This window comes from Nesoenas mayeri (genome assembly GCF_963082525.1).
Source record: "Nesoenas mayeri genome assembly, chromosome: 16".
Lineage (NCBI taxonomy): Eukaryota > Metazoa > Chordata > Aves > Columbiformes > Columbidae > Nesoenas > Nesoenas mayeri.
This window is the reverse complement of record NC_137562.1, coordinates 10,822,807-10,848,428: the sequence shown is the minus strand read 5'-3', so window position 1 is coordinate 10,848,428 and position 25,622 is coordinate 10,822,807. Positions and strand designations below refer to the sequence as shown.

At 58.9% G+C, this 25,622-nt stretch overlaps 1 protein-coding gene across 1 annotated transcript in view; it reads left to right on the top strand.

Annotated features, from left to right (window-relative positions):
• Window positions 1-7,661: 7,661 nt before the first annotated feature.
• NOL4L (nucleolar protein 4 like) overlaps window positions 7,662-25,622 on the top strand; it is a gene marked incomplete at both ends in the record, with an annotated part of 55,692 nt that continues 37,731 nt past the window's right edge. Inside the window, 2 exons of the mRNA XM_080354531.1 lie at window positions 7,662-7,970; window positions 24,790-24,945. Of these exons, the coding sequence (XP_080210657.1) occupies window positions 7,662-7,970; window positions 24,790-24,945 (465 nt within the window). The remainder of the gene's footprint in view (window positions 7,971-24,789; window positions 24,946-25,622) is intronic.

The window sequence follows — 25,622 nt, the reverse complement described above, 5'->3', positions numbered from 1 at the left end:
CTTACAGATAATGGGAAAAGTGAGGGGCAGCCTTGTCCTGCACAGCTGACCTGGGCTTCTGCCCCAGCAGAGGGTCCTGCCTGCGATGCAGAGGTCTGTGCTCATCGTGGTCCCAGCTCCACTTGGATTTCTTAACCTATGTGTTGATAAGCAGAAAAAATGTACAATTGGTGCATTGATATTCATAGTTAAGCAGAGTACAGCAGTGTCTGGTCAGAAGGGGAACTTCTGCATTATTTTTTTCTCTTTTTAGAGGTGGGCATTGGTTGAAACAAGGATAACCGACAGCATGCATGCAGGGCTGGATCTGGATTTTTGAACACCCCCAGGGTTAGATCCAGGGCAGGGTTCAACACCAGTTGGCAAAGGAAGAGCAACAACACTGGGAACAAAGGGGCTGTGGCTGCTGCGGGCAGACGGGGGTGGGACAGGCGGCGGTGGCACAGGCTGACTCCTGCGAGCAGAGGAAGGAGCTGCAGGAGGTACGGGGTGAGCACACACTGTGTCCCCAGAGATGGGCACTGCTGGGGAAACACGTGCAGCTGCAAGGTGAGGCCAAGGCTGCGGGAAGCGTCACCCTTCGGAGCAGCCGCCCAACTTTCCCCCACAGTGCCCCTACCTGGGGTTGTACCGGCCGGTCACGGCGCTGGCACCGCGGCTGCACACACCCGGGCACTGGAGGGGTGAGCAGCCTGCACAGCTCGATCCAGCGAGGCACCGAGGTGCAGGTGGCAGCAGCACAGGCAGGAGTTCTGGCAGCGCTGCCGGCAGCAGCTGACCTGGGGGCGAGAAGCCGGAAAAGCCCTGGGTCCATGCCATGACCTTGTGACGGCCCTGCAGGTGACGGGGTTTGCACGCTGGGATGCCCCAGCATTGCACCAGCCACATCCTGCTCATCCACAGACAGGTCTGGGGCCTGCGCCTGGCAGGAGGTATCGCAGGATTGGGCCCAGAGCAAGCTGTTCAGATAGAAGTGGGTGGTAAATTAACGGGAGAACAACTCCCCTGTAGCGCCAAGGCGGGGTGTTATCAGCGAGCAGAGCTCTAACGAGCCCGGGAGAAGGCTGGAGCCCTTCGTGCCATTTCATCGCTGCTGCTCTGCGTGGGATTTCCCAGGAGCCCTGCAGCCTCGGCCTCATTAATTATGCAAATGAAAAGGTGTTGCCAATGCACCATCCCCAGGTGGGATCCCTGTGACTGAAGTTGTGCCCCGAACGGCCGCTGCTCTCCCAGCGTTTGGGCAGGGAGGGTCGGGGAGCACATCAGGCAGGATGGATGTTTGCAATAATTATCCAGTCATCCCCTTCAAGTGTACCGCAGCCATAGCAACAGACAGATGTTCTGTCCCAGCCAGAGTCCACAGCGAGCTGGGGAGAGAAGCACAAAAATTAACCCGTTCAGCCCCAGGACGACACAGAATCTGCCTTATTTTGGGACCAGACCAGACTTCAACATCACTAGGGAAATTCTAGGAAATTGGGCGAAAAACAACCACACATCTCGCAAATAAAATCAACAGAAATTGCCCCAGTGCTCGCTCAGCTGCCGTCGGACACACGAGCTGAACGACAGCAGCAGTGTCCCGCAGGCTGGGGCTGGGCTCTGCCCCAGCGCCCCTCGGCCCGTTACGGGTAACGAGCCCGCTGGTGCTCAGCGCCTCCCAGGGAGATGCTGCAGGGAGACTCTGTGGCTCTGCTGGTAACGAGCCCTTGGAGACCCATGGCATGGGGAACCTGCCCAGGGAGGCCACGAGCAGCAGGATCTCTGCGGGTAGCACCCCGCAGCACAGAGCATGCTGGGCGCCCAGCCGGGCAGGGACAGGGACAGATGAGCCACAGGGATGGGCATCTACTGCTGATTAACAGCTGTGTCAAAGCATTTGGAGTATTAGGAGGTGGGATATGGCCAGCCTGAAAACCAGCTGATATTTCATTATCCCACTGCTGCGTGGGTTTCCAGGATTCAGCCTGAGTCCACTAAATCCCACCCAAAATACGGTCACAAGGGCCCTCGTGCCTACCAGCACACCAAAAATTTAACCCAGTTTGTCCTGGCTGTCCCAGTGCACAGACAGCCCTCCCCAGGCACGAGGGCTCTGCTGCCTTTGCCCTTCCCCACCAGCCAGCGATGCCTTTGGGCACTTGCATTTAAATGTTTTAAGCTAAAGGTCAGACCTCACCTCACAGTTCCCTTCTGAAAGGACGGGATCTGCCCGCCCTGGTAAGGACCCGCTCTCCCCCCCGAGCCAGCTGTGCCCAGAGGTGTCGCAGGGGCAGCAGGGATTCCTCAGAGCCCAGAGCATTTCCCCAACCTCTGAGCAGCGTAAACGGGCTCACAGGAAAGCCCTGTCCAGATGTTTGCAGCTGCAGATGCTGCTGGAGCACAACTGTGGCAAGGGTTTCAAAGGAGCTTGATGGGATGGGGGAAGAGTGGGATAAGGGGGACAGTGGGACGGGGGTACAGTCCCAGCAGATGTGCTGCAGGGATGTGTCACACCTGGGGGAAGGGAGATAACCCGCTGCTCTGGGCTGGGGAGCAAGACAACCCACTGCCCGGCACACACACAAGTCAGCGGTCACAGGAACACAGTTTCACTTCCCAAACTGTCAGACTATTTTTGGTTCACATTACTTCCCTCCTTGTCCTCTGCCACACACATAACCAGAGCTCCAGCTTGCAGAGCACATCCCGTCTCCTCTGCCTTGGTGACAGCTTGTCCCACGTCACACAGCCCAGCCTGCAAACCTGGGGTCTCCTGTTCAGGGTTTTTCTTCTTTCTCCTGAAGGAAAAAAAAGCAGAGAAGGGTAAATTTTCTGATCTTGGAGCTGAGGGAGATGTGGCATCACGTGCAGTCCCAGAGGACGTGGGCAGGTGCCACCAGCCGTCCCCACGCTCAGCCCTGACCCGCAGCTCCCCCCAGCCCCGGCACCGCGGGGCATTCCAGTCCCACCGCAGCACTCAGGTCTCTGCACAGCAACGGAGCCTTCCCGTGGTTTGACTTGCAGCCCCCTGAAGCCATGCTGGAGACAGAATGAGAAAGTGGCAAAAGTGTCTGTTATTTCCACAAATCCCCATTGAATCCGTAACTCCAGCTCTTCTGCTCGTGTCAGTCCCAGGCCTCTCCTGAGCGAAAGCCACACCAAATAATGGTTTGGTGCTGTGACATGGACAGAAATCCAATAGGCTCCAGAAGGAATTCATGCTCTTTGCTGACTACTCTTAGCTGCTTTGACTTATTATCTGACCTGGATCTAAATTAAGTTTTCATTAAAGTCAAGAATAATTCTACTTGGAAAAATCTCATTGTTTAGGTTCAGAGTTAGCAAAAACTACAGGAGAATTAAAACTGATTTCTCATTTTGGGGACAGGGACCTCAGGCAGTGCCCAGTCCCCACTGCTGGGCCGTGTCACTCATAACCCAACCGAGCTCCATCTCCACAGCAGCCACGTCCTCCCCCTGGTTCTCCTCCGAGATCTCTCCTGTGGTGACTGACAGCTCCAACGCTTGGTTGGCACCTCCTCATTCCAACCATGGATTTATACATCGCCTGTTTATTCCCACTCGTTCTTGTGCCAAGGTGGGGTTCAGTCCGTGTCCCTCCCTGCTGTCTCTCCAGACTGTCCACAAATGCATCTTCTCTCCACACTGGCTTTGCTGAGGTCAGTGGGTCGGGTCACCCCTGTGGGACACTCTCCTTCCTCCCGACCCTCCAGTGAACTCCCTCCGCACTTGTTTCAGGCCAAACTCTCTCTGTATGGCCAATGAGACGCTGGCAGCAGCTTCACCCGAGCCCCGCGCTTCTCTGTGCCTCTCTTGGGATGGCTCTCCCGACACAGCCTGGGATCCTGCTCCTTTTCCTTGATGCACTGCTGGTAGATCCCAGCTCTCCCAGCAGTGGATCCCTGTTCTCCCATCAGTGGATTCCCATTCTCCCATCAGTGGATTCCTGCTCTCCCATTGATGGATCCCCGCTCTCGTATTGGTGGATTCCAGCTCTCCCATCCAGCCTCGGGCAGGTGAAGTCCCAAGACACAGTCAGTGAGACGCGTGAGTCTCCTTGGTTTGATGGGATGATAAGGCAGCTCCAGTGAGCGATGTGTCTCCCTCCACCACAGATCTTTCAGCACCAGGATGAATAGTTTCTGAGGCTTCTCACCATTGCGCATTGACCAGAGCAGCGGGGACACCAGGTGACACTGGCTGGCTGGCTCTGGACCCCTGGAGCTACACGAGCCAGACACTGATCCTTAGTCATCCCACAAGAACCTCGACATTTCTCTGCATTCCCCACTCCCAGCAGTGATGGTTGTGAACTCTAGGGCTCACTCTGCGCTGCCAGGTACCAGGCTATGTCCATGGATGGGTTCGGTTCACCCCATTGCCCTCTGCCTACCTCTCTTATCTTAAGGTACCCTTACCACAAAAAAATGGTACAGAGAGAAATAACGTCTACTTTATATTTGTTGGAAGTTAATAAGATCAAGTTTTATTTACATAGTATAAATAGCAATGAACCTGGAGTTATCACATGCTCATCTATAAAAACATGCAGCAGATACCCGGTGCTGAACAGCACCCAGATTTGTCATCCAGAACTGATGGTTTGAGGTCCAGTACCACCAAACATTTCCACTTCTTTAAATTTTCCCCCTATCTTTAGGGACAAGAGTGGCCTCAACATCATGCATTATAATCTGGCATACCATGAGATTGCCCATGCAGCGCAAGTTAAACCCTTGTTGAATCTGTGCTGGATTGGGACCTAAACCACTGATCTGAACACTCAGCCTCCCCTCTCTCTGCTCAGACAGACCCGGGCCCTTCAGCTGGTGCCTTGCTCTGCAAAGTGTCGCTCATGCCAAGGAGGGGTGTCAACTGATCACTAATATAAGGCTCATCACTCTGCTTTGTGCTGATGGAGCTAACATTTGATGGTCATCGTGATTTGGCAGTGTTAAAATCCAAACTGGTGCTGTTCATGTGAAAATATCTGGGTTCAATGGACACAAGATCTCCTACCACAGCCTCAGATGGGTGGGCCGATGTAGGGGAAGACTTTGTGCTGTAGCAGGCTAAGAGATGAGCCTGACTTCATCTGCAGGATGTGAGAATGTTGCCCACCAAGCCCCAGCTGTGCAGAATATCCTTATGTTTTCTGCCATTTCCATCCCCCCAATGGCTTCTTGCAGCACTCCCCTGAGAAAGCTGTGCTTCCATGGCTGACTGAGGCTTGAAAGGATGTCCATCTTATTTTTAGTGGTCAGCAAAAATACTGCACTGCACTAGCAAGGTCCTGTAGGCACCCTGTATTATGTGGCAGAAAACCAGGAAGACCTTGCGTGCTCCACAAGTCCTGCTCCAACAGTGTCATGTTGGGCCCAGGGCAAATGGGATGGTGACACTGGGAACTTTTTGAGAGGTGTCCAGACATCCAGTGGGGTACAGAAGGTCAACATGATTTACAATGGCATATTTCAATAATTAATTTCAATGCTCCAGTGCCATGGACATCTCGTTTCCACCGTGTCCCCTCTGGCATGGCTGGCCCATGGCTCAGCTCCTGCAGCATTCAGTTCCCACCTCAGGGATCTGTCAGACAGGCCCAGGGCAGGTGGCACAGGGCGAGGGGCCATGAAGAAAACTGCCCTTTGGCAGGTGAAATGCCTTCCCTTTCCCCTCTGCTGCCAGCCATGGGCATGTGGCACCACGGCCACCTGAGCACTGACTGGCTGCACTACCATGGCACCCCGCACCTCCAGCACCAGGCTCGGACAACTCCCTGACACATCAAATTCCTCTTCCAGGTTCCCGCAGGCTTCCAGTTCCCGCTCCTGCATCCTCACACCGGCACTACCACTGCTGGCAACGCAGACAGCCCTCAGGATGCACCACTGATGTGCCCCCCATGGGCACAGAGCAGGTGCGTGGCACTGCCAGGTGGGCATGAAGCACATGTGGCACTGCTGGGCAGACTGGGACCACATGTGTGGCACCAACGGACAGGCCAGGAGCACACACATGGCACCAACAGACAGACTGGGACCACATGTGTGGCATTGATGACAGACAGGGAGCAGGCGTGGCACTCACGGAGAGACCAGGAGCACACCCGTGGCACTACTGGGGGGCACAGAGCACATGGGGCACTGAGGGGCAGACTGGGAGTACACACATGGCATCGATGGACAGGCGGGGAGCACACATGGCACTGATGGGCAGGGAGCACACGCATGGCATCGATGGACAGGCTGAGAGCACATGCGTGGCACTGATGGACAGCCTAGGAGCACACATGTGGCATTAAGGGATGTAGCAAGAAAACACGTGTGGCACTGTCGGGTGGCCATGGGGCACATATGTGGCAGTGGTGCACAGAAAGCACACGCGTGGCACCACCAGACACGCGGTACACGCGTGTGACCGCCGGGGAGGCACTGAGCCCCAGCTGCCGGCTGGGACGGGCGGCTCCATGCCGCCCCCCGGGCCAGCTGTGACCGCCCACCACCAGAGACCCCTCGGAGCCGCCGGAGCGGGACCGTGGCCCGGCCTCCCCGCGCCCCGCCGTGGCGGGGCTGGGTCCCGCCGCAGGACAGCTGCCCGGCCGCAGCCCCCCCGCCGCGCACGGAAGATGCTCTCCCGGCTCCTGCCCAGGCGCGGCGGGCGGAGGCGGCTGCGGGGGGAGCGGAGCGAGGCAGCGGGGCCAGGGTCCGGCCTTTGTCTCCCGTTCCGGGGCTGCCCCGGGGCCGGGGTGCGGCTCTCCCGATCCGGCGGGACAAGCCGCAGCCGCTCCGGGCAGGCGCTGCGGGGCGATCCCCGGCCATAGCGGCTCCGTCCCGCCCGTTCCAGGCCGTTCCGGCGGGTGGCGAACCCCAACCGCTCCCGCTGCCCCCGCGGCTCCTCCCCGGCTCTGCGGCGGCTCGGCAGGTGCCGCCTCCGCCCCCGCCGGCCCGTCCCGCCGCACACGTGCGCCCGCGCCCCGCCGGCCCTTTGTCTGGGACCAGCACCTGGACCCGCGACCCCCAACATCCCCCCGGTTCCACCGCCCCCTCCCGCCCCCCCTCCGCTCCCCGGCCCGGACGGGCCAGGGAGCGGAGGGGGGGCGGGAGGGGGCGGTGGAACCGGGGGAGCGCATCCCATCGGCGGCGCTGCGGGGAGCGGTGGGCGGCCGGCGCGGAGCACGAGGGCCGGGGCGGGGGGAGCAGCGGCCCCGGGGCGGGCCGGCCGGGGGAGGGGGGGGCCCGGCGGCGGCGGCGGCGCGGTCGCTCTAACAGGTGGGATCCCGCTGAGAGGAGGAGGCGGCCGGAGGGGGGCGGAGGAGGCAGGGACGGGCAGGCGGGCGGGCGGAGGGAGGGAGGGGGACGAGCCGGAGCCGCCTGTGATCCTGTGACAGGAGCGGCTGCTGCTGCTGCTGGCGCCGCCGGTGCCTCCCTCCGCCCGGCTCGCCGGGTCCCTGTCCGAGCCCCGGCGCTCCCCCTGCCCCACCTCTCCCCGCTCCATCCTTGCCGTCGCCCCCGCAGCCCGTCCCGGGCCGCGCCGCGCCAGCGCCGGCCGAGCTCGCCGCGCCGCCCCGGCTGCCCCTCCGCCCGCTCCGGGACAGGGCGCGGGGCCGGGCGCCCGCCGCCACCGCTGCTGCTGCCGCCGCCGCCGCCGGCCGGGCGATGCCGAAGCCGCCGCTGCTACTGCGGGGGAGCCGCCCCGGGGACAGCGAGCTGGGGCGGCAGTTCCGGGACTGGTGCCTGCGCACCTACGGGGACTCGGCCAAAACCAAGACGGTGACCCGGAGCAAGTACCAGCGCATCGCCGAGGTGCTGCAGGGGGGATCCGGCTCCGGCGGCGGCTCCGGCGGGGGGGAGAAAGGCAAGTTCCAGTTCTGGGTCCGGTCCAAGGGCTTCCGCCTGGGAAACGGCACCAGGGAGGCGACGAAGATGGGTCAAGTGGTGGTATATGTGCCGGTGAAAACGGGAACGGTTAGTGCGCTCCGTGCCCCGGGGGCTCTGTGTCTGTCTGTCTGCCTGCCTGTCCGTGTTTGTCTGTCCACCCCGGGGGTGCGGGTGGAGGGGGGGTGATTGCCCGGGGCGGGGGCGGGCACCCCCGGGGCCCCTGTCCCCGCCACCGGCGCGCCGGCCCTGTCCCATCAGCACCGGGCGGCCCAGCCCCGCCGCGCCGCCGGCCGCCGGGAGCGCGCATGCCCCATGCGGGGCGCGACGCCGGGCCCGGCCGCTCCCGCAGCCCCCGCCGCTGCCGGGGCACCCGCCGCGCCCCCGCCGCCCCGACCCGCCCGGGATGCGGATGGGAAGAGGCGCCCGCTCGGAGCCTCGCACCTTCCGCCGCCCCCTCTTCCCCCCCTGTCCCTGTCCCATCCGGTGTGGCCGCCGTCCCCGGGCGCTGCCGGCGAGGGGGGTGGGGGGGTCGGGACGGCGGTGCCCCGTGTCCGCCGCCGTGCACCTGCCCCCGCGGGGGGGCCGCGCCGCCGCCCAGTGCGGGCTCCGCCGCCCCCCCCGCCCCGTCCGATCACGTTCACCCGGCATTTCCCATCCGCCCCACGGCCGGGGACAGGTCTGCAGTCAAGGGCAGAGCGGCGCGGAGGGGGCGCCGGCACCCCCCGCCCCCGCCGCCGCACCCTGCCCGCCCGGCCGCCGAGCGGAGCGGAGCGAGCCCGGCCCGCTGCGGCTCCCGGCGTCCCGCGGCGCTGCCCGCCCGGCGCGGCCGCTGCAGCCGGTGCCCCGGGGGGTGCGGGCAGCGGCAGAGCCCGGATTAGGGCAGTCCCCCCCCGCCCCGCGCCTGGCCGCGGGCCGCCGTCCCGGGAAACTCCCCCGCCGGAGCCTCATTGTTCGGAGCCCCGCAGGGCCGGCGGCGCGGGGCGCACCGGCCGCCTCCCTCCCTGCCCGCTCCCTGCCTGCCGCTGCCTCCCCGCCCCGCCGCCGCCCGGGGCTGCCCCGCCGCCCCATTGTTCCCGTCCCGAGCGCGCTCCGCTCCCCGGCGCGGAGGGAAACGCGCAACTTTGGCGGCCCCGGCCCTACGCGCAGGGTGCGCCCGGCGCGGCGGCTCCCCCGGCCCCGCTGTCCCCGCCGCCCGGGGAGGGCCGGCCCGCCGGGGGCTGCCTCGGGCCAGCGGGCACAGAAGGGCTTCGGGAGGGATTTTTTTTCCTCCGTCCCTCCCCTCCTCTCCCCGCTGCTGCTGCTGCTGCCGCTGCTCTAAAGGGTGCAGTGTTTTCTGTGCACACACAGACTCCAGCATTGATGTGGCTGGAGGATGCTTCCATTGAGGGCAGCCCATCTGTGGCAAATGCTTCTAAACGCACTATTTACCTCCCATCTGGTCTGCCTTATTATTGAGGGGAGGGGGAAGGGTCATTATTTCTCCCTTTCCCTTCGTGGTGCTCAGAGGCGCCTTTCTTTCTCCCCTTGCAGCCCCCCTCCCCCATGCCATGCCCCAAAAAAATTCTTTGCAATTTTTTTTGGAGACCTTTTTGCAGCCCTCCTTTCCCGCTTCCCCCCCCACCCAGGAGCCCCAGCCGAGGGCAGATGAGCAGTGGTCCCCCCTTCGGCAGATACCACACTTCCCCCGGGTCCTCTCCATCCAGTCGGCGACTCTATCCCAGATCTTCCAAATGCTGCAGAGTCATGGTACCCCAGAGAGGCTGAGCCAGACTCCCTCGACCCCGCTGCTAGCGAGACGCCCCCTCCCCTTTGTCCGGGAGGGAGTCCCGAGGGTCAGCAGCTCAACGAGGCCGGCGCAAGCCCGTGTATTCCCAAAGGGCTTCTGCACAGATGAAGTTTCAGCGAGGAGCGTGTCTAGGCCCCCGCATCTTCCCTGGCAGAGTCCCTGCAGGCTGCAGATAGGAGATCCACCCCGACTCCTGTGAACCAGCAAACAAAAAGCAGGCATGCCCTCGGGGGACAGCTGCATTTTCCACGGGGCAATACCGCTTATTTTCCAGAGCCTGCGGGACGCTGGGGCTGGGGAAGCTTTACAGAGCCATGCAGGCTGTAGGGCAGACCAAGCATTGTGCTCCCCAAAATCCTCTAACGCAGAGTCTGTAGAAGTTGTTGCCTCCTGGGCCCTCTGTCCCGGCCCCCCAGCTCCACTGTGCCCCTTTCTGCTGGGATCTCATGGAGCTGTTCAGATGGATGCAGTTACTGCATTTTGTGGCTCTCAAATTTAGAGATAACTTGATAGCAATTTTCTTCAGCTCCTGATAATTCAGTGCTCTCCTCATCCTCAGTGATTTGGGCTGGGTTTGTGGGTGTATTTCATTTCTCTCATGCATGCAGTCAAATAATTCATGAAGCTGATAGGAGCCTTTTGCTTGACAGTTAAGTGTGTATTCTGGTTTAATGCCTGTTCAGCTGCTTTTCCCAAATACTTCTGGAGCAGCATTTGGGTTGCTGTCTCCTGGCTGTACTCCTCAGCAACCTGATACGGCTCGTCCTGCGCGCTTGTCCTTCCTGGAGCACATCTGCCGGGGCAGCACCGTGCTCGGGACTGTCCCAGGGCCACGGGGACAGGCGGAACACGCGTGGCCGGGGTGCAGCGGGGGGCAGGGGTGACCGCTGCCGTGCTGCATCTGCAGGTCACTACAGGAAATCCAAGGGACGGGGAGTGAAAGCTGGGAGAGAGGTGGTACAGAGCGCGTAGAGGGCAGCAGCGGGGATCAGGTCTTTCCTTCCCCTGACAGGGCTGGGGCCACTCCTCCTCTGGAAAAAAAAATCCCAGATGCAAAAATTAATAACCCCCCAGCAGCAACCCGGCAGAGTTATTCCTTTTGGTCTATGCATCCTAAGCTGGTTTGTGTATTTTCTGCGCATCTACAGCGAAAACATAATTAACATGTGGTTATTATTTTCTCTCCTGAGTAACTTTCCCTTGCCCTCCTCCAGGCCTCTCATCAGAACAGGCCTAATCAGATTTGGGTGGCTCGGGAGCTGGGACTGAGAAGGGGGCATCTGCCTGAGGTGGTGGTCAGAGCAGATGGTGGTCTTCTCAAAGAATGCACTGGGAATAGGAACAGCAGTGCGGACGGATGTCTGGCACAGAGACTGTTCGGATTTCTTTTTCCCAGATGAATGTCCCAAAGATGCTGGACATTTAACACATACAATTAAAAAAACCTTGCGCAGATAAACACATGAGGTTTGGCAGTGTAGGTCATTGTTGTCTGACGGCCCTGTTCAGGTACGGCCTGGATGCTGCGTCCTTTAGGTCAGGGAGTTGGGAAAAAAAATGTGCTTATGCTGTACTGAGGAGGAGGGTATCTTTGTGTGCTGCTGCGGCACAGACAATGGATACAGCCCAAAGTGCCCAGATCTGCCCTTTCCTTATGCATATAACGTGCGCTAAGGTGTAAAACACCTCGTTATCTGCAGACCGGGCCAAACCCAGTACTCGATGCTCAGGGCTCTCCCTTCTCCCCAGATTTGCTAAGAACTGTGGGGAATTTGTTCGTGACAAGGTGTTAAGATGCAGTTCATTATAATCTCGTGTCCCTCTTGTCCTAAGCATTTAGCATCATTTAGACAGTCTTTCTCGTACAAATGCAGAGTGAGATGGAGACAGGCGCAGGGATGTGGCCAGCGCCTTGGTGACAAGGGGCGATGCAGCTGGGTCTTGCTGCAGCCGTGGGGTCTGCAGGGGAGGTTCTGGTGCCTCCGACTCCAGTTCGGCTGTTCACTCAGGAGGGGTTACGTACACTCTAAATCAATGCTGTAGTTTGCCGTGCATGGTGGGAGCTTGTCACAGCTCCGGAGCGGCGGACAGCCTCGCAGGACAGATTCGTCCTGGCAGCCGTGATGCAGCTGAGGCTGCGGGATGAGGCAGGGGACGCCAGGCGTCAGACCGGCCCACGGGGACTCGGGGCGCTCGGGGGCCGGGCAGGCTGCTCAGCGCTGCCCACATTTGCTTTTGCTTTCCTGCTGCTCCCTGTCCCTGCAGAGCTGGCATGAGGCTCCTGGGCTGTTGTGGGCATTGCCGAAGGGCTGAGGATGTTTGTGTGGGTGGGTTGCTGCTGTTGTACAAGTGCAGTTCACCTGTGCTGGCTCCTCCGAGCCAGATATTGGAAATTATTTCACAGTTGTACCTGGTGAAACTCACCCGAGAAAAGGTACTATTGCTGGGGGAGTGCTACAGAGGGAAATTATGAGACCAAAAAGCAAAATGGATGGAGGCCTTTCACCGATGGCAGGAAAGGCACCAGATAAATCTCATTATATGTCCTGTCCCTAAATGTGTTTTGGTGCTGGAGACAGGGAGCGTTGTGCTGGGAAAGCCGCGGTGCCAGCCGTGGGACAGCACGGCACAGCACAGCACAGCGCTCGAGCTGAGGAGCTGGGCACGTCGCAAAGATGTTGCTCCGGCAGCTCATAGAGGCTACATTTTTCCTGGTACAAGTACCCTTCAATGCCCATATTCAGTGCCCCAAAAAGCTGCACATCTATAACCTCTAAGAACATTAGTCAACAGAAGGTTTTCACTGTGTGAATAACCACTTAGACTTTCTGTGGATTTCGAGTGATAAAAAAAATATAAATCGAGACCATTCAGAAGAGCCTTAGACAAGGCAAATGGGCCTGAGGGTATTATCTGAGAAACGTCTATCACTTGTATAGCACAAGCGCTACGTGGAGCATCCAGAGCCCTCACCTGCTGTGAACACGCAGCCCTGAGCGCACAGGGCGGCGCTGGCTGTTCCACGGAGCTGAGCCGGTGGCAGGTTCACGTTTAAACATGCACTCAGGAGACTGGCGTGATGCTGGCCCGGGTCCCATCCAACCCAGTCTAGAGAAAACCTCCTGCATCAACATCCTTTCCAGATTCAACTCCAAGTTTGCACATCAGGAGCAGTTTTTAATTCTGAGTCTGCTCGTGGTGAGACTCACAGCGGTGATACCCAGTCCTCTGGGCCTGAGAGCTGGCTTAAGCTCACCAGACAGCAGCAAAAGCCTCCAGTACCTTTGCAAGGTGAATTTAAAGAGCTTTGACAATCTGCAGTTACACAGACTGGCAGAATGAAGTTGTGGCCGAGCTGGGAGCAGGAGAGCTGGCAGCAGAGCCGCTTCCCGCGCCCGCCCGTCCCTCCCCTCGGGACAGTCTGCTGCAGCCGCTCCGGGCACAAGGGGGGAAATCAGCATCAAATTCAGCCCCTGCTTCATTTCTGCCAAGCCCGGGTGTGAGGCAGCCCCGCCGCCGCTGTTGGCATTGCGGTGCGGTGCCCGTGGTGCCATTGCAGCAGGAAGTGTCACCGTCCCCAGGCAGCCTCAGCGACTGGCGTTGGTTACTGGCGCTCGGGAGACCTGGAGTCGTGCAGCAAAGGTCCCACATCGCGCTGCTCCCAGCTCCCTCGTATATGTCTGAGCGAACAGTTTCTAAAATAATAGCCAGTCTACGCTGTACATCCTATGGGATTCCAGAAACTTCAATGGCTTTGCTGATCTGTGAGGAACAGCATTTTTCAAGTAGCTTTCACCCAAAAGTTATCATCTCCCTCACCTCACAATTCCTTTTGGATTTGTGGTTCTTGGTGGGTATTGCTCTGAGGAAGGTAAAAAATCAAACAAAGCACAGCTCTGCAAGGCCCTGTTAATGAAGCTAAAATGGAAAGAAACCCAGGAGAGGTGTGGTCGTTCTGACTGTTCGGGTCCTGCCTGTGCAGAGGGTCCCAGCGCTCCGGGCCCGCGGAGCTGGGAGGACGGGACGGGCGGTGCAGCCACATGTGGCTCTGCCCGCAGGGGTTTGCTCCCACCACCAGCAGGAGGGGAGTTCCCTCGCAGCACAGCCCCGCAGAGGTGGCCGCGCTCCTTTCACCGAGAACTTTCTCAAAAATCTCTTTATCCAAACCATTCTCAGCAATAATCTCCAGCTGATATAATTTCTACAGTTTCGGTTTTGCTGTTATGTTATGCCTGATATGAGCAGTCGATGGATTTATGCTGTGGACAAAACCAATGGCAGCGAAAGCACAGAGAACGGAGGAGCATCGATGGGGTGTCCATTCCCCAGCCTGCACAGATGCTCTGCCTTCCCCAAACCTTGTCTGCATTGCTGTGACAGGGGAATGCATATTCATATCTCTTCCTTTAGTGGAAATTAGCAATTAACTTCCCCTGATCTCATATTAGCTGTATCCACCTCTAAAGAATTGCATCAAGATGGGCCAAAGCCACTACCGAGTTTTAGTGTCTGGTTTAATTAGCTGATTGTAGTGAGGGCAGGTACCTGTTGGCCAAAATCCTCGTCTTTGTTGGAATGCTGCTGAACTCCACTTTATGGCTGGTGCCAAGGAGTAGCAATTTATTTGAGGAGAAACAGCTGCAGACTGTATGTGTGTGTATACGGGTGCACACAGAGCAGAGGTTTGGTGTATCAGCTTCTTCCCCGTGTGTCTGAGACTAAGGCAGCGGTTGTTGGAAGTTAAGCGGAGGCTGGTTGTCTCTCTCCAGCTGGTACAGGGCCTTGCATGGAACCGGGAAACCGAGATGCTCTGGGAACGTTTCCTGTGCCCGTGCTCTTTGTGGACTCGGCAGCTCGGAGGACGCGGTTCCCCTGGCACACGGGCAGCAGCGGTGCCGGCAGCGCAGATGGACCCGTTCCTGGCTGAGACTGACGGGTTGTTCTGGGCAAGCGGGGTAACGCGGCTTCTGTGGCTCAGAATTTGAGCTTTCTGCTTGCCGGACACGATGATGGGTCTGTGTTCTGGGGGTCTCTGGGATAAGGAATGAATTCAGCTTCATCAGGCACCCCTCAGAAAAAAAAGGAGAATAAAGTCGGGGGCTCCTGGATTGGCTTGCATGTGAAGGACTCATCTCAAAGCAAACCCTGAGTCATCCACTCACCCACGCTGCCCAGACATCCAAAACCTTCTCTGGGTTTGGGTGTTGCAAGTACCGCCTGCACGGGTGCCCAGTTACCAACAGGGTGTTCCCGTTTGCAGGCCCGCAGCGCTGGGACCAGCAGCCAGCCCAGGGGAGCTCATCCCCTGGGGACACACTGGGGTTTGTCATCCCCATCAGCAGTTTGCATGCCAGTTTTGGGGCTTCCCGAGCCGGGACCGGGTGTCTGGGCTGGGCTGGAGGCCTGAGGGCTCCTACTCACCTGCACTGGGTGTTCTGATCCAGCAGAAAGCCCTTGAGCTGGTGACAAAGGTCTGGATGTGGGCTGGAAAGTACAGTCCTGTCTCTTAGCAACTGGTTCCTACCTCTGAGCTCTCGGAGCCGCGTGTGGGACAGCGAGCATCAGTCACGCTCCCGCGGCAGCCGCCCCGCGCCCGGGAGGGGACGTGGGATCAGCCCGGCTCCCGCCACCGCCAAGACGCTTAGAGAAGCTCAGGCATTTCTAACATAAGCAGTCATCTGTGAGTCCTAATCAAAGCTCCAGTTTAATTGCTTTCCTCGTGCCCTTCTCCGCAGGGCGAGGATTGGCTGGCGGCTCCCTGGAGAGGCTGTTCCCACCGCCGCTGCCTCGGGCGCAGGGCTGGGACCAGACAGGGAGCAGGAGCAGGGGACACACGGCCCGTGTGTTTCTAGAAAAATGAGATGTCGTAGGGTGCTCCCCTGAACTCCTCTGCACTGCACTCGGGAATCCCCGTCCCTCTTTACGGACATTTGTGTTGCTGTTTTCTCTCTCAGTGCTTGGTTCTGCTGTTTCACCCTCGTGTTTCCTCCTCCTAACCAAAAGCAACTCCTCTCTGGTGAGCATTTCTCAGAGGCTCCCTTGCCAAGCGCTGTTTCATAAACATTTTCATGAATCCTCCGCTTTGTCCTCCTAATTAACCATCCAATTGGCCCCCAATGGAGCCTTCACCTCTCCTGTGAAGATCCTGCTTGCACAGATTATAACCTGTCAGCTGCCAATTTATTCCTCACGCAGAGGGCAGGTTATATTAATTGTCTGGCTTCCCTGCCCTGTCTGGTTTGCCCTCCCTTTCTTCTGCTCCCAGTAGCATCCCTGTTTGGAGATACAGACTCGCAGAAACCAGGGGGACCCAGATGTGAGGCCGCTCTGCGTGCCCCATGTGTCCAACCTGCGGTGATGCGGCAGTTGCAGCAGACATGGTGGGATGTTGCTGGGAGAGGGGTCTCTGTGGATGCATTACTGTGATGTAGCGCTAAAGAACATGTTTGACTTCTGCTTCCCCTCGGTCAAGAGCTCAAAAAAATGCACTTGGCCATCCCAAGTTAACGGAGAATCTTTCCTGGGCATTATTTACAAGTCAGAGCTCGGATTTTGGAAGAGTTGGGGTCCACCTTCTGTGGTTATGGTGGAAACATCCAGAATACAGAAGGGGTTTACCTGAGTGCAGGCAGACACGGCGAGTTCCCATCACTGTCCCCCGCCTCGCAGAGCTGCCTGTGCAGCCCAGAACAGATGCGTGCGGTGACAACGGTGAGCGCCTGCTCTCGCAGCGGGTGCCTGATGCTGTTTTGCTGGGTTCATGTGTTGGAAAAGGGGGTGATGGACCCCAATACAACAATCATGATTCAGCACCGTCCGCATTTAAGGCGCAGTGTTGGTGAGCCCAGTGTGCTCACTGCGAGCAGCAGCTGGTGAGGTGCTGGTGCGGGGTGTAAGGAGGGAGATGGGCATTTCCAGGCTCCGGCATCGCGGCACGGCCGAAGCCCTGCAGTACCCTTACTGCATGCTGGGATGGCATGCAGGCGTTTCACCCCCTCGAGCGGCTGCTGAGCTGTCAGCACTTTCATCGGGGCACATCTTGCTGTTCTGCAGGAGCCTCACTGTGCCCACACACTGAGCATCTCCAGGGAACAGGGAGCTGGGATGCCGTGCGCCCAGGGCTCAGCCTCAGCCCAGCCTGACCTTGACTCACTGTCCTACCATTTGTAACTTATTTTACATAATTTTGCTCGCCACTGATGAGCTGAACCCGCCGCTGCTGCTCTGTGCCTCCTCCTACTTAGTTTCATTTTGACATCACCGTGTCCTCGCTGTAGATGTGACGATGTCGCATGGCTGCCCTAACGCTGTTGGGCTGTTCCCAGGAACAGAGGGGTCACCTTGCTGTGACAGGTCACCTCAGCACGCGTTACGGTGCCTTGTCCCCCTCCAACTCAAATGATTTTGCTTTGGTGGTGATCTTTATTAGATTAGTGCCTTGGCGCTGTGGAGATTGCTGATCGTGATAAGTTACTTCAGGGAGAGACAGCTCTAAACATGTTCTGAGTTTGCGTTACAGCAATATCTTCAGTATTTTTTAGATTTCTTTCAAGGTGCTATGGAATATAAACACTTCTCTGGTTCTAATGCAGTCTACCATTTTCCCCCCTTTTTCCCACCCCTGTAGCATGCTCCCCATCACCTAAAACAAGATCCAAATGACATTACGCAATTCCTAGCCATCTTTACAGATTTATTAAAAAAAACCCCCAACACTCACATTTTAACTCTGTTTCAAAATAGCAAAAAATACTGCAGCATTATAACCCAAATAATAATGTCCATTATACCTTCCCTGTTAGAAGGCCAGGGCAGGCCAGGTCGGGGCACGCTGCAGAGCCGAGCAGCGCCATGCCCCAGCTAACGGTGTGAGACCGCGGCCCCGGGGAGCGATCCCCCGGGCAGGGCAGTCGGGAGCTCTGCGCATGAGAGCACAGCAGCTTTTCTCACCAAAACCAAGATACACTGCTCTCCAATGGCAGCTGGGGCTGCTCCACAGCACCCAGGATTTGGTTACCCTTGAAGAGCGCACTCGCCTGCCCTGTAACGCAGTGCACAGGCAGCGCAGGACCAGCTCCCCGCTCTTTCCTGGCAGGTGGACGCAGGGTCGCGTTTTTTGGGGAGTGCTGTGCTCATCTCTGCGTGCCAGATCCTTGCCTGCCCCTGCCCGCATGCAGCCGGTGCTCGCAGGGAGGCAGGTCCACTCTCCTGCACCGTGCAAAATGTCCTCTGCATCCCGGCAGAGCAGGCACAGAGCAGAGCCCTGAGCAGGCACAGAGTAAACCTCTGAGCAGGCATGGAGTAAACCTCTGAGCAGGCATGGAGCAGAGCCCTGAGCAGGCATGGAGTAAACCTCTGAGTAGGCATGGAGCAGAGCCCTGAGCAGGCACGGAGTAAACCTCTGAGTAGGCATGGAGCAGAGCCCTGAGCAGGCACGGAGTAAACCTCTGTGCATGCATGGAGTAAACCTCTGTGCATGCATGGAACAGAGCTCTGAGCAGGCATGGAGCAGAGCTCTGAGCAGGCATGGAGCAGAGCTTTGCCTTCTGGGCTCCTCCTCCCTCTCCGGCAGCCCTGGGACGGGGGGCAGCCCCGTTCCCCAGGGGAGCAGCCCCCGCACCCATCCACCTCCCTGGCACCCATGGCCCACCTGGGCCCTCTGCAGCTGCCGCTTCCCTGCTCACCCCTCCCAGGCCCCGTGTTTTCATTCCCAGGCCTGGGAGCCCCGAGAGGAATAAGCCGAGGTCAGAGCAAAGGCCTGGACCCATCTCGACAGCTCAGCTGCAGCTGCTGAAAGAGCAGCTTGCTCCTAAGAGGCGCCTGTCCCCCACTGAAAGACGTACACCTCGGCTTTGTTTGCCAGCTAAAAATAATGCGCCTGGCTCCCCCTCACATGGAAGTATTTACTTTGCAAGAAAAAAAAGTATTGTGTATACAGTTCTGGGTAGAGAAACAATGCAAATGCACCCAGCGCAGGCTGCGGCTGGACCTCGGGCACCCCGGCTCCTGGCCTGAGTCGAGGCGGTGCTTCAGGAAAATGGCTTGTTCTTTGTGCCTTGGTTTCCCCTGGAGAAACAAGCTCTCCTGGGCTGGACCAAGCTCAGCTGAGGAGCAGAGCTGGTGTTCCTGCAGTGAGCAGGACTGTAGCTGCGAGTGCAGGATGGGGCTTCGTGTTTCCTTGGTGGTTTGTGCAAAATGACGTATAAATGCTTAGCGCAGGGAAACAACATTTCAGCAACCGCTTTTCTCCCATTTTTCAACCAGAAATGATCATAAAAATTTCCCAGCAAAATATTTCCAGGAGAAAAAAAGAGCAAAATCTGTAAGTGAGAGCATTTCCCATCTTCCTCTGATGGGTTCTTTTTATTATGAGCAATACAGCTGATATTGTTCTCGGCCTCGCATTTCCCCAGTGCCTATTTCTAAGGCACACACTGTGCCCGTGGCATGAGGGACACGAGGAAGAGGGAAGTTTGAGGAATGTAGCTCTTCTTTCTCCTTGCAGCATTAGCAGAGGGAGCCTGCTGTGGTTTAACATATCCCCCGCAAAAGCTGCTTTCATCCTACACCTAAATACCATGAGGAGTGAACTTCCTAAAGCCCTGGAGAAGTCTAAATATAGAAGCCAATCAAGGGCTGACTTCCCAGAGATGAGAAGTACCAAGAACAGTTTCTTGATCAAAAGTTGTATGAGTCCATATTGCAATAGATCGCCTGTTTCGGTGCTGTGCGGCAGGAGGGGCTGCAGAGGTGGGACGCGCGGCGCGGGAACAGCCATGGGGGCGGTGGGTGGCCCAGGAGATGGGCTAGAGGTGTCACCTCTGGAGCACCCACCGGGATGTCTCTTACGGCACAGAAGGATTTCGCCCTTTATGTTGGAGTTTGTGTCCAACTGCTTTTGCCTGTGCACGTCTGCTCCCTGTTACAGCTGTTCATTTTTTTTCCTAAAGAACAGAAATTTCCCTAGAACAAAACACAAGTTGTAGGAAATTAGAAAGGCACCTTAAAGAGAGCCGAGTGCTTCAGGTAAAACACGACCCCAAGATTGCTGATCTCAAAATGAGTATGTGATGGCAGCTTTGTGTGTGCAGTAGAAGAACTGACGAGGGCTCACGCGAGGGATGGCTGATGGCCGCAGAGTTTGGGCTGGCGAGCCCACGGTCATGCCACGGGGTGGCTGGTCCCAGCATGGGAGTGGGGACCCCAATCCTGGCCCTTGGTGGGCAGCAGGGACGCAGGCAGAGCGAGCGCTGCTGCCTCTGCTGCGGGCAGAGGAGGTGACCTTGAGGGACAGCTTGGTATAGCTGGCCCCAGCCCTACCGTTCGGGAGTCCCAGGGATGGAGGGTTCAGCAGCCCTTCCAGACAGCGGTGGGAAATTTATGTGCTGAGAGGCAGGGAGGGGAGATGCTGTGGTTGGGAGATACAGAGATGAAGGCTTTCATGTGGCAAGCACGAGAAGAGGCGAGGGCAGAGGGTCTGCTCCCCGGCCAGAGAACAGAGCGCAGCCATTATCAGGCAGGGCTGTGCCGGCAGGAAGCGGCTTTTAACTCGCAGGAAGCCGAATTCGGCTGGTATCAGCCCCTCGCGCGAAGGCCAGGCCAGCGCTTTATCTGCCGTTGAACACAGCAGATGGGGACGCAGTCAGTGCTCCCTCCCATCCCGCTCCCGCACCCCCTGCCCCATGGCCCTCCAGCAAACCCCCGCTGACACGGGTGCTTCCCTGCGGAGCCGTGACGCAGGGGCAGCTTCCCGGGCCCCAGCAGAGCTGCCAGCCCCACAAGGGGACGCAGAGGTTGCTCCTGCCAGCCGTTGCCAGGGCAGAGCCAGCACCCTCCAGCCTGGGCAGATAGCAGGTCCCCCAGCCAGTTGGAAGAGGAGCTGGGAGCACGCAGGTGTCGGAGACCTGGCTCCCTGTCTCACAGATCGGATTAAATCCTCCCAGATTCTCCCAGATCAGAGAGCCCAAGGCGGGAAGGGCTCGCAGCGCCAGGAGCCCAGCGCGGGGCCTGCGGTGCTCTCCGGGCTCCGCGGAGCTGCCCCGCGCTGGCTCTGGTTTCGCGCGGGGCGGTGGCAGCTCAGGGGGCTCGGGGTGGAGGTCACTGCGCCGGGATCGGGTGGCAGTTGCTGGCCTGAGACCTGCCGGCCGGCAAAAAACCCAGTTTGCGTGTCAGCGCTGTAGTTTGGCTGTGAATCGCTCCGATTATGACAGTTTTCACACATGCGCTGGGCAGCCGAGGAATGGCCGCGGGGGTCTGTGGAGACCCAGCAGGGCTGGGAGCGAGGGAGCTGCTCAGCTGCGGGAGGGCGGCCATGGGTGCCGCTGTGGGGCTGTGGGGCAGGACAGGTCCGTGTGGGAGGCACGGCAGGGCTGCGGCTGGGGGCTCTGGTGTTGGGAGCAGCAGGGAGCAGGCGCGACAGCTGGGGCGGCCGAGCCCGCCCTGTCCGCGGCGCCTGCGGGGCGCGGGAGCTGCCCCAGCCCGGGGCCGGGCACGGCGGGGCGCTGCCCGCAGCCTGAGCCCCCGGCCCGGGGGCGCTGCCCGGGATCCTCCCCCGGGGCCGACCGGCGCCCTGCGGGGGCACCCGGGTGGGCGTGAGGAGGAGCCGGCGGCGGGCCCGGCCCGGCCCGGGGGAGCGGATTACCGCCGGCAGCGCGCGGCCCCGCCGGTTGCCATGGTTACCCCGCTACCTGCCGGCGGCCTCAGCCCGGGCCGGGCGGGGGGGCGCCCGCCCTCGCTCCCCTCCCGCCGCAGCGGCAGATGTCACCGCCCGGCCCGACCCGCACGGGGCTGCGGCCCCACCCTGAGCGGGCGGGCGAGGGGCCCGGCCCGGGCAGCGGCGGGCGGGCAGGGGGAACCGCGGCGGGCCGGACGGGCCCGGGGGCCGGGAGCTGCGGGCAGGGCCGGGGCAGCCGCCGAGAACAAAGCTGCCGGGGCAGGGGCGCGGTGGGCGAGCGCTGCCAGCGCCACGGCCGATCCCCAGGCGGCTGGCAGCGCTGCCATCCTTGTGCACAGGGCATCCCGAAATGGCTGTCGCCTCTCGTTGCTTTGCACCCGCCACACTGGCCGTGGTGGTGACGGGGCAGGGGGGCCCAAACAGCCGCCCCCTGGCTCTGCTCTCCAGTGTGAACAGAGCCCGGTTGTGGCTGCAATGGGCAGTGGGAGCTGGGGGAGTGGAGCTGTGGCTGGGGTGGGCGAGAGGGAGCAGAGCAGGAGGGGGACCAGGGTGCTGGGGACATGCTGGAGGGGGACGCGGGGCTGCGGGGGCTCATGAGGTGCGAGGAGGAGGCGAGCAGAGAAATGTGGGACTGGAGGAAATAGGGAAGACAAAGGACACTGGGGAGGAAAAAGACCTGATGGATGACCCAGAGGAAAGGAGGTGAGAGCGCTTGTGGGCTGGGGAGGTGGGGGCAGGCGGGAGAAAGGGGGTGAGACCTGCGGGACGGGCTGTGCAGGGAGAGGGAAGGAGGAGAAAGGGGACGGGGAGAGACAAAGTCATGTTGGGCAGACGTAGGGAATGGTGGGTGCCTGTGACATGGCAAAGGGGCTTTCTGGCCCCGGCACCTGAAATGCCACCTGCTCCCAAATGCTTATTTCAAAGCTAGATTTTGCTCCTGAAATATTTTATGCATTTTAGAGGCAAGTGGCTTCCAATAAAGCCCCAACGCCAGGAGGGGGCAAGTGCATCCCTTATTCCCATCATTCTTCCCAGCAGAATTTTTCTTGCTTTTTAAACCTAAGGGGTTTTATGCCATTCTGAGATACTATGGGCTCTGACTCATGCCTTGAATACTGGTGAGCAATACTGGGTGTGGAAGGAGGAACCAGAGGGGCATGGGCCCCTTTGAGAGGTTGTCTACAGCATGTGTGTCGCCTTAAGTCCTTGGTCAACATTTGCTTATATTGCCAGATAGAAACCTCTGTAATCCTAGAAGCACTGACTTGATGCAGCTTCTTATATCCGGTGATTTTGGTGCCGCTTGCATCTCACCTGCTTCCCAGAGCTAAATAATCATCACGGGGAGAGAAGTCACAAGGCTGATGTGGGCTGGAGAGATGCGAGGAGCCAGGGAAGGTTCCCTGCAGGGAATGGGGTCTCGAGGAGGTGGCTCCGGCATCCCCCAGGGTGTGGGGAGGCAGAGAGGCCATAGTGATGCCCAGACCCTGGGGTTACCTTAACAGCCTTTGTTCTGAAACTGAGGAGGAAATAGGGAACTGCTGGCCGTGCAGGGAGCGGGGTATTAGTTGGCTGGGATGGCCCTGGAAATAGTGATTTATGTACAAGGTTGGCTGCAACCTTAATTTTGAGGGTTTCGCTTATTGCACCTGACTGAGCTTTTCTCCTGAAGCGTTTTCCTTTGTCCTGTTTCTCTAATTATCCTCATTTCAACCCTGCTCTGAGGATTATTGGTCAGTAGGAAGCCTCCTAATGCCCGTTCCTCCTTGGCAGGGGAATACCCGTGCCCTCGATTAAAGTGAAACTCCCCGAACGGTGACAGAAGAAATTAGATTTATATTCCTCAAAGACACTCCTTCGAGTGAGGTTTCCTGACCCCCACCATGGCAGCGCTGCCACCCTGCCCCTTGTGTTCATTCTCAATATTCTCTTTGTTACAGCCACCTTTAGATAGGGCTCAGGGCTCCCTGGGGACAGCAGAGGTGGTTTGTGTTGGAAAATCCTTGTGCCTGAGTCCCGGGTGAGCACACCGACCTGTCCCGCTGCAGTCCGTGCCCAGTACGGCAGGCTCTGTTCTGAAATCGGGGTGAGGAGCCAACTTTAACAGGCAGTGCTTCACATTAAGAGATTGCTCCCCCAAGAAAGCAGTCTTTAGCAGAAGGCGGTCCCTCTAAATGATTGATTTTTGAGAGTCCCTTGACTGGTGGCTTAAGAACAGCATTTATTCAATCTATAGACCGTATCAGATAGACAGAGCCCAGTCACCACCAACAACAGAAAATAAAGGTTGGGAGACGGGCTGTTCCCTTTGCGTGCAGACCTCTGGCAGCCCCTGCCTGCACATAGGGACGTGTGAACACACGTGAGAAACGTTGTTTGCGGGTCATTTACGTGTGCAGGCTGTTGCTCCCCAGCTCGCTGTGCACCAGCCGGACAGCATCCGTGTGTACCTTTTTGGAAAGCAGGCCTCAAAGGGATGAGTTGTATATATATATATGTATGTATATGTGCATATAATATGTGTATATTTATATATATATACAACTGTCTATGCAACAATGGCTTTTTTTCAAGGGAGAGGCTGAGTAACCTCCTGCAGCCTGGCCCTTTTTTGGCACCCCGGCCATTACAGGAGCTGCCCGCTGTCCCCCTGAGCCTGAGGTGCAGGTGCTTTGTGCCGCAGCGCCGGGAGCAGCTGCGGGTCCCGCAGGCTGCCCACCCTGCCCAAGCTCACACCCCACCCGAGCTCACACCTCGCTGCCAGCCGGCTCGGGGAGCACGGCTCCCCACACCTCCCACTCCCACCAGTCTGTCACCACGGCCGTGCGGCAGAGCTGCTGCCTCCTGCTCTCCAGCACATCCTGACACACAAAGAGCTGAGCTTCTGCTGCCAGCGCTCAGCTGCTCTGCGTGCGCGAGCGAGGGAGGGTGCCTCGGAAAGGTCAGCGCGGGGAAGGAGGGCGATTCTGGCTCCTTCCGTCAGGGGCCGCATCCTGGCATCGCAGCGAAGCCGCGTCCCGTGGGCTGAGTCGTGTCCGCAGGGAGCGTGCCCTGCGTTGTGGGGCTTCCCAGGGTGGTTTAGTACCATGTGCAGGTCCAAAGAGCTTCCTCTGCCTGTTCCCTGCCTAGTAAAATCACCCCAAATTATGCAAATTGAATTTCTTGATTGGTTGTGACTCCATTCTGGACTCTTCCCTTGTTTTTGTTCCTGGCCCAGTTTCCCTGACAGCTTTAGCAGCACAACAGCAGCAGCCCCCCCTGCCCTGGCTGCAGCAGGATCCTCCCCGGAGCACTGTTTAATTTATCCCCCATGCCCCTCGTGCCCACGGCAGCCCAGGGCTGGAGCGCCGCGACTCTGCCCCCTCCAACCGCATCAGCCCCGGGCCCATCTCGTCACCCCTGTCACCCATCGCTGACACTAACTAAACTTGCCTGCGCTGTTGTAGGGGGCAGATGGACTGTCGGAGCCTGAGGGCATCTCTCTGAAGCGCGTGGCTGTGGTGGAAGATTTCTTTGACATCATATACTCGATGCATGTGGAGAGCTCGTCGGAGCCGGGCAAAGCACCCAAACATGCTGGGCAGAAGAAAACCTACCGAGCGGTGAGAGTCCCCCTGGGCAGCGAGGGGACAGAGGGCTGGGGAGCGGGGTGCCGCAGGGATGGGGACGGCGGGGCAGGGCGCAGGGAGCCGCTGGCGGGAGGCAGAGGCGAAGGACAGTCCTGTCTGCCTGTGCAGGCAGGCGTAAGGAAGGAGGCAGTGAAAGGCAGAGCAGCTGTGCTGGGGAGATGGGTAACCGGGCTACAGGGACAGCACAAGGGTACGGCTGCTGGGAGAGGAAACACCAAGTGAATCACACAAAGACAACTGTACATGTCTGTGAGACAAAACAAGAGAAATGCTCATTATTACTGATGGGTGAAGGGATGTTTGCCCAGTCCTCTGTGCACTCTGCTCCATGCCATCTGTCTCCATGTCACCCTTGGCCAGAGGGAAATGTCTCGCCTGGGCCTTGAAGGGCAGGAGCAGGCAGAGGGATGGAGCAGCAGAGGGATGGAGCAGCAGGGGGATGGAGAAGGCAGAGGGGGACTGGAGCCCGCCCATTCCCTGGCTGGGCGAATGATCGCATCAGCCCCTGCCTGGGCATCCTCGGTACAAAATGGAGGCAGCACTGAGCTAAGGCTCGTCAGGTGCTCCATGGATGCTGAGAACCAGCTCTATCCATCCTGAAACCACTCTAGTTAGGTCAGGAATAATTTAGCCTGAAGTGTGCTTCTCCT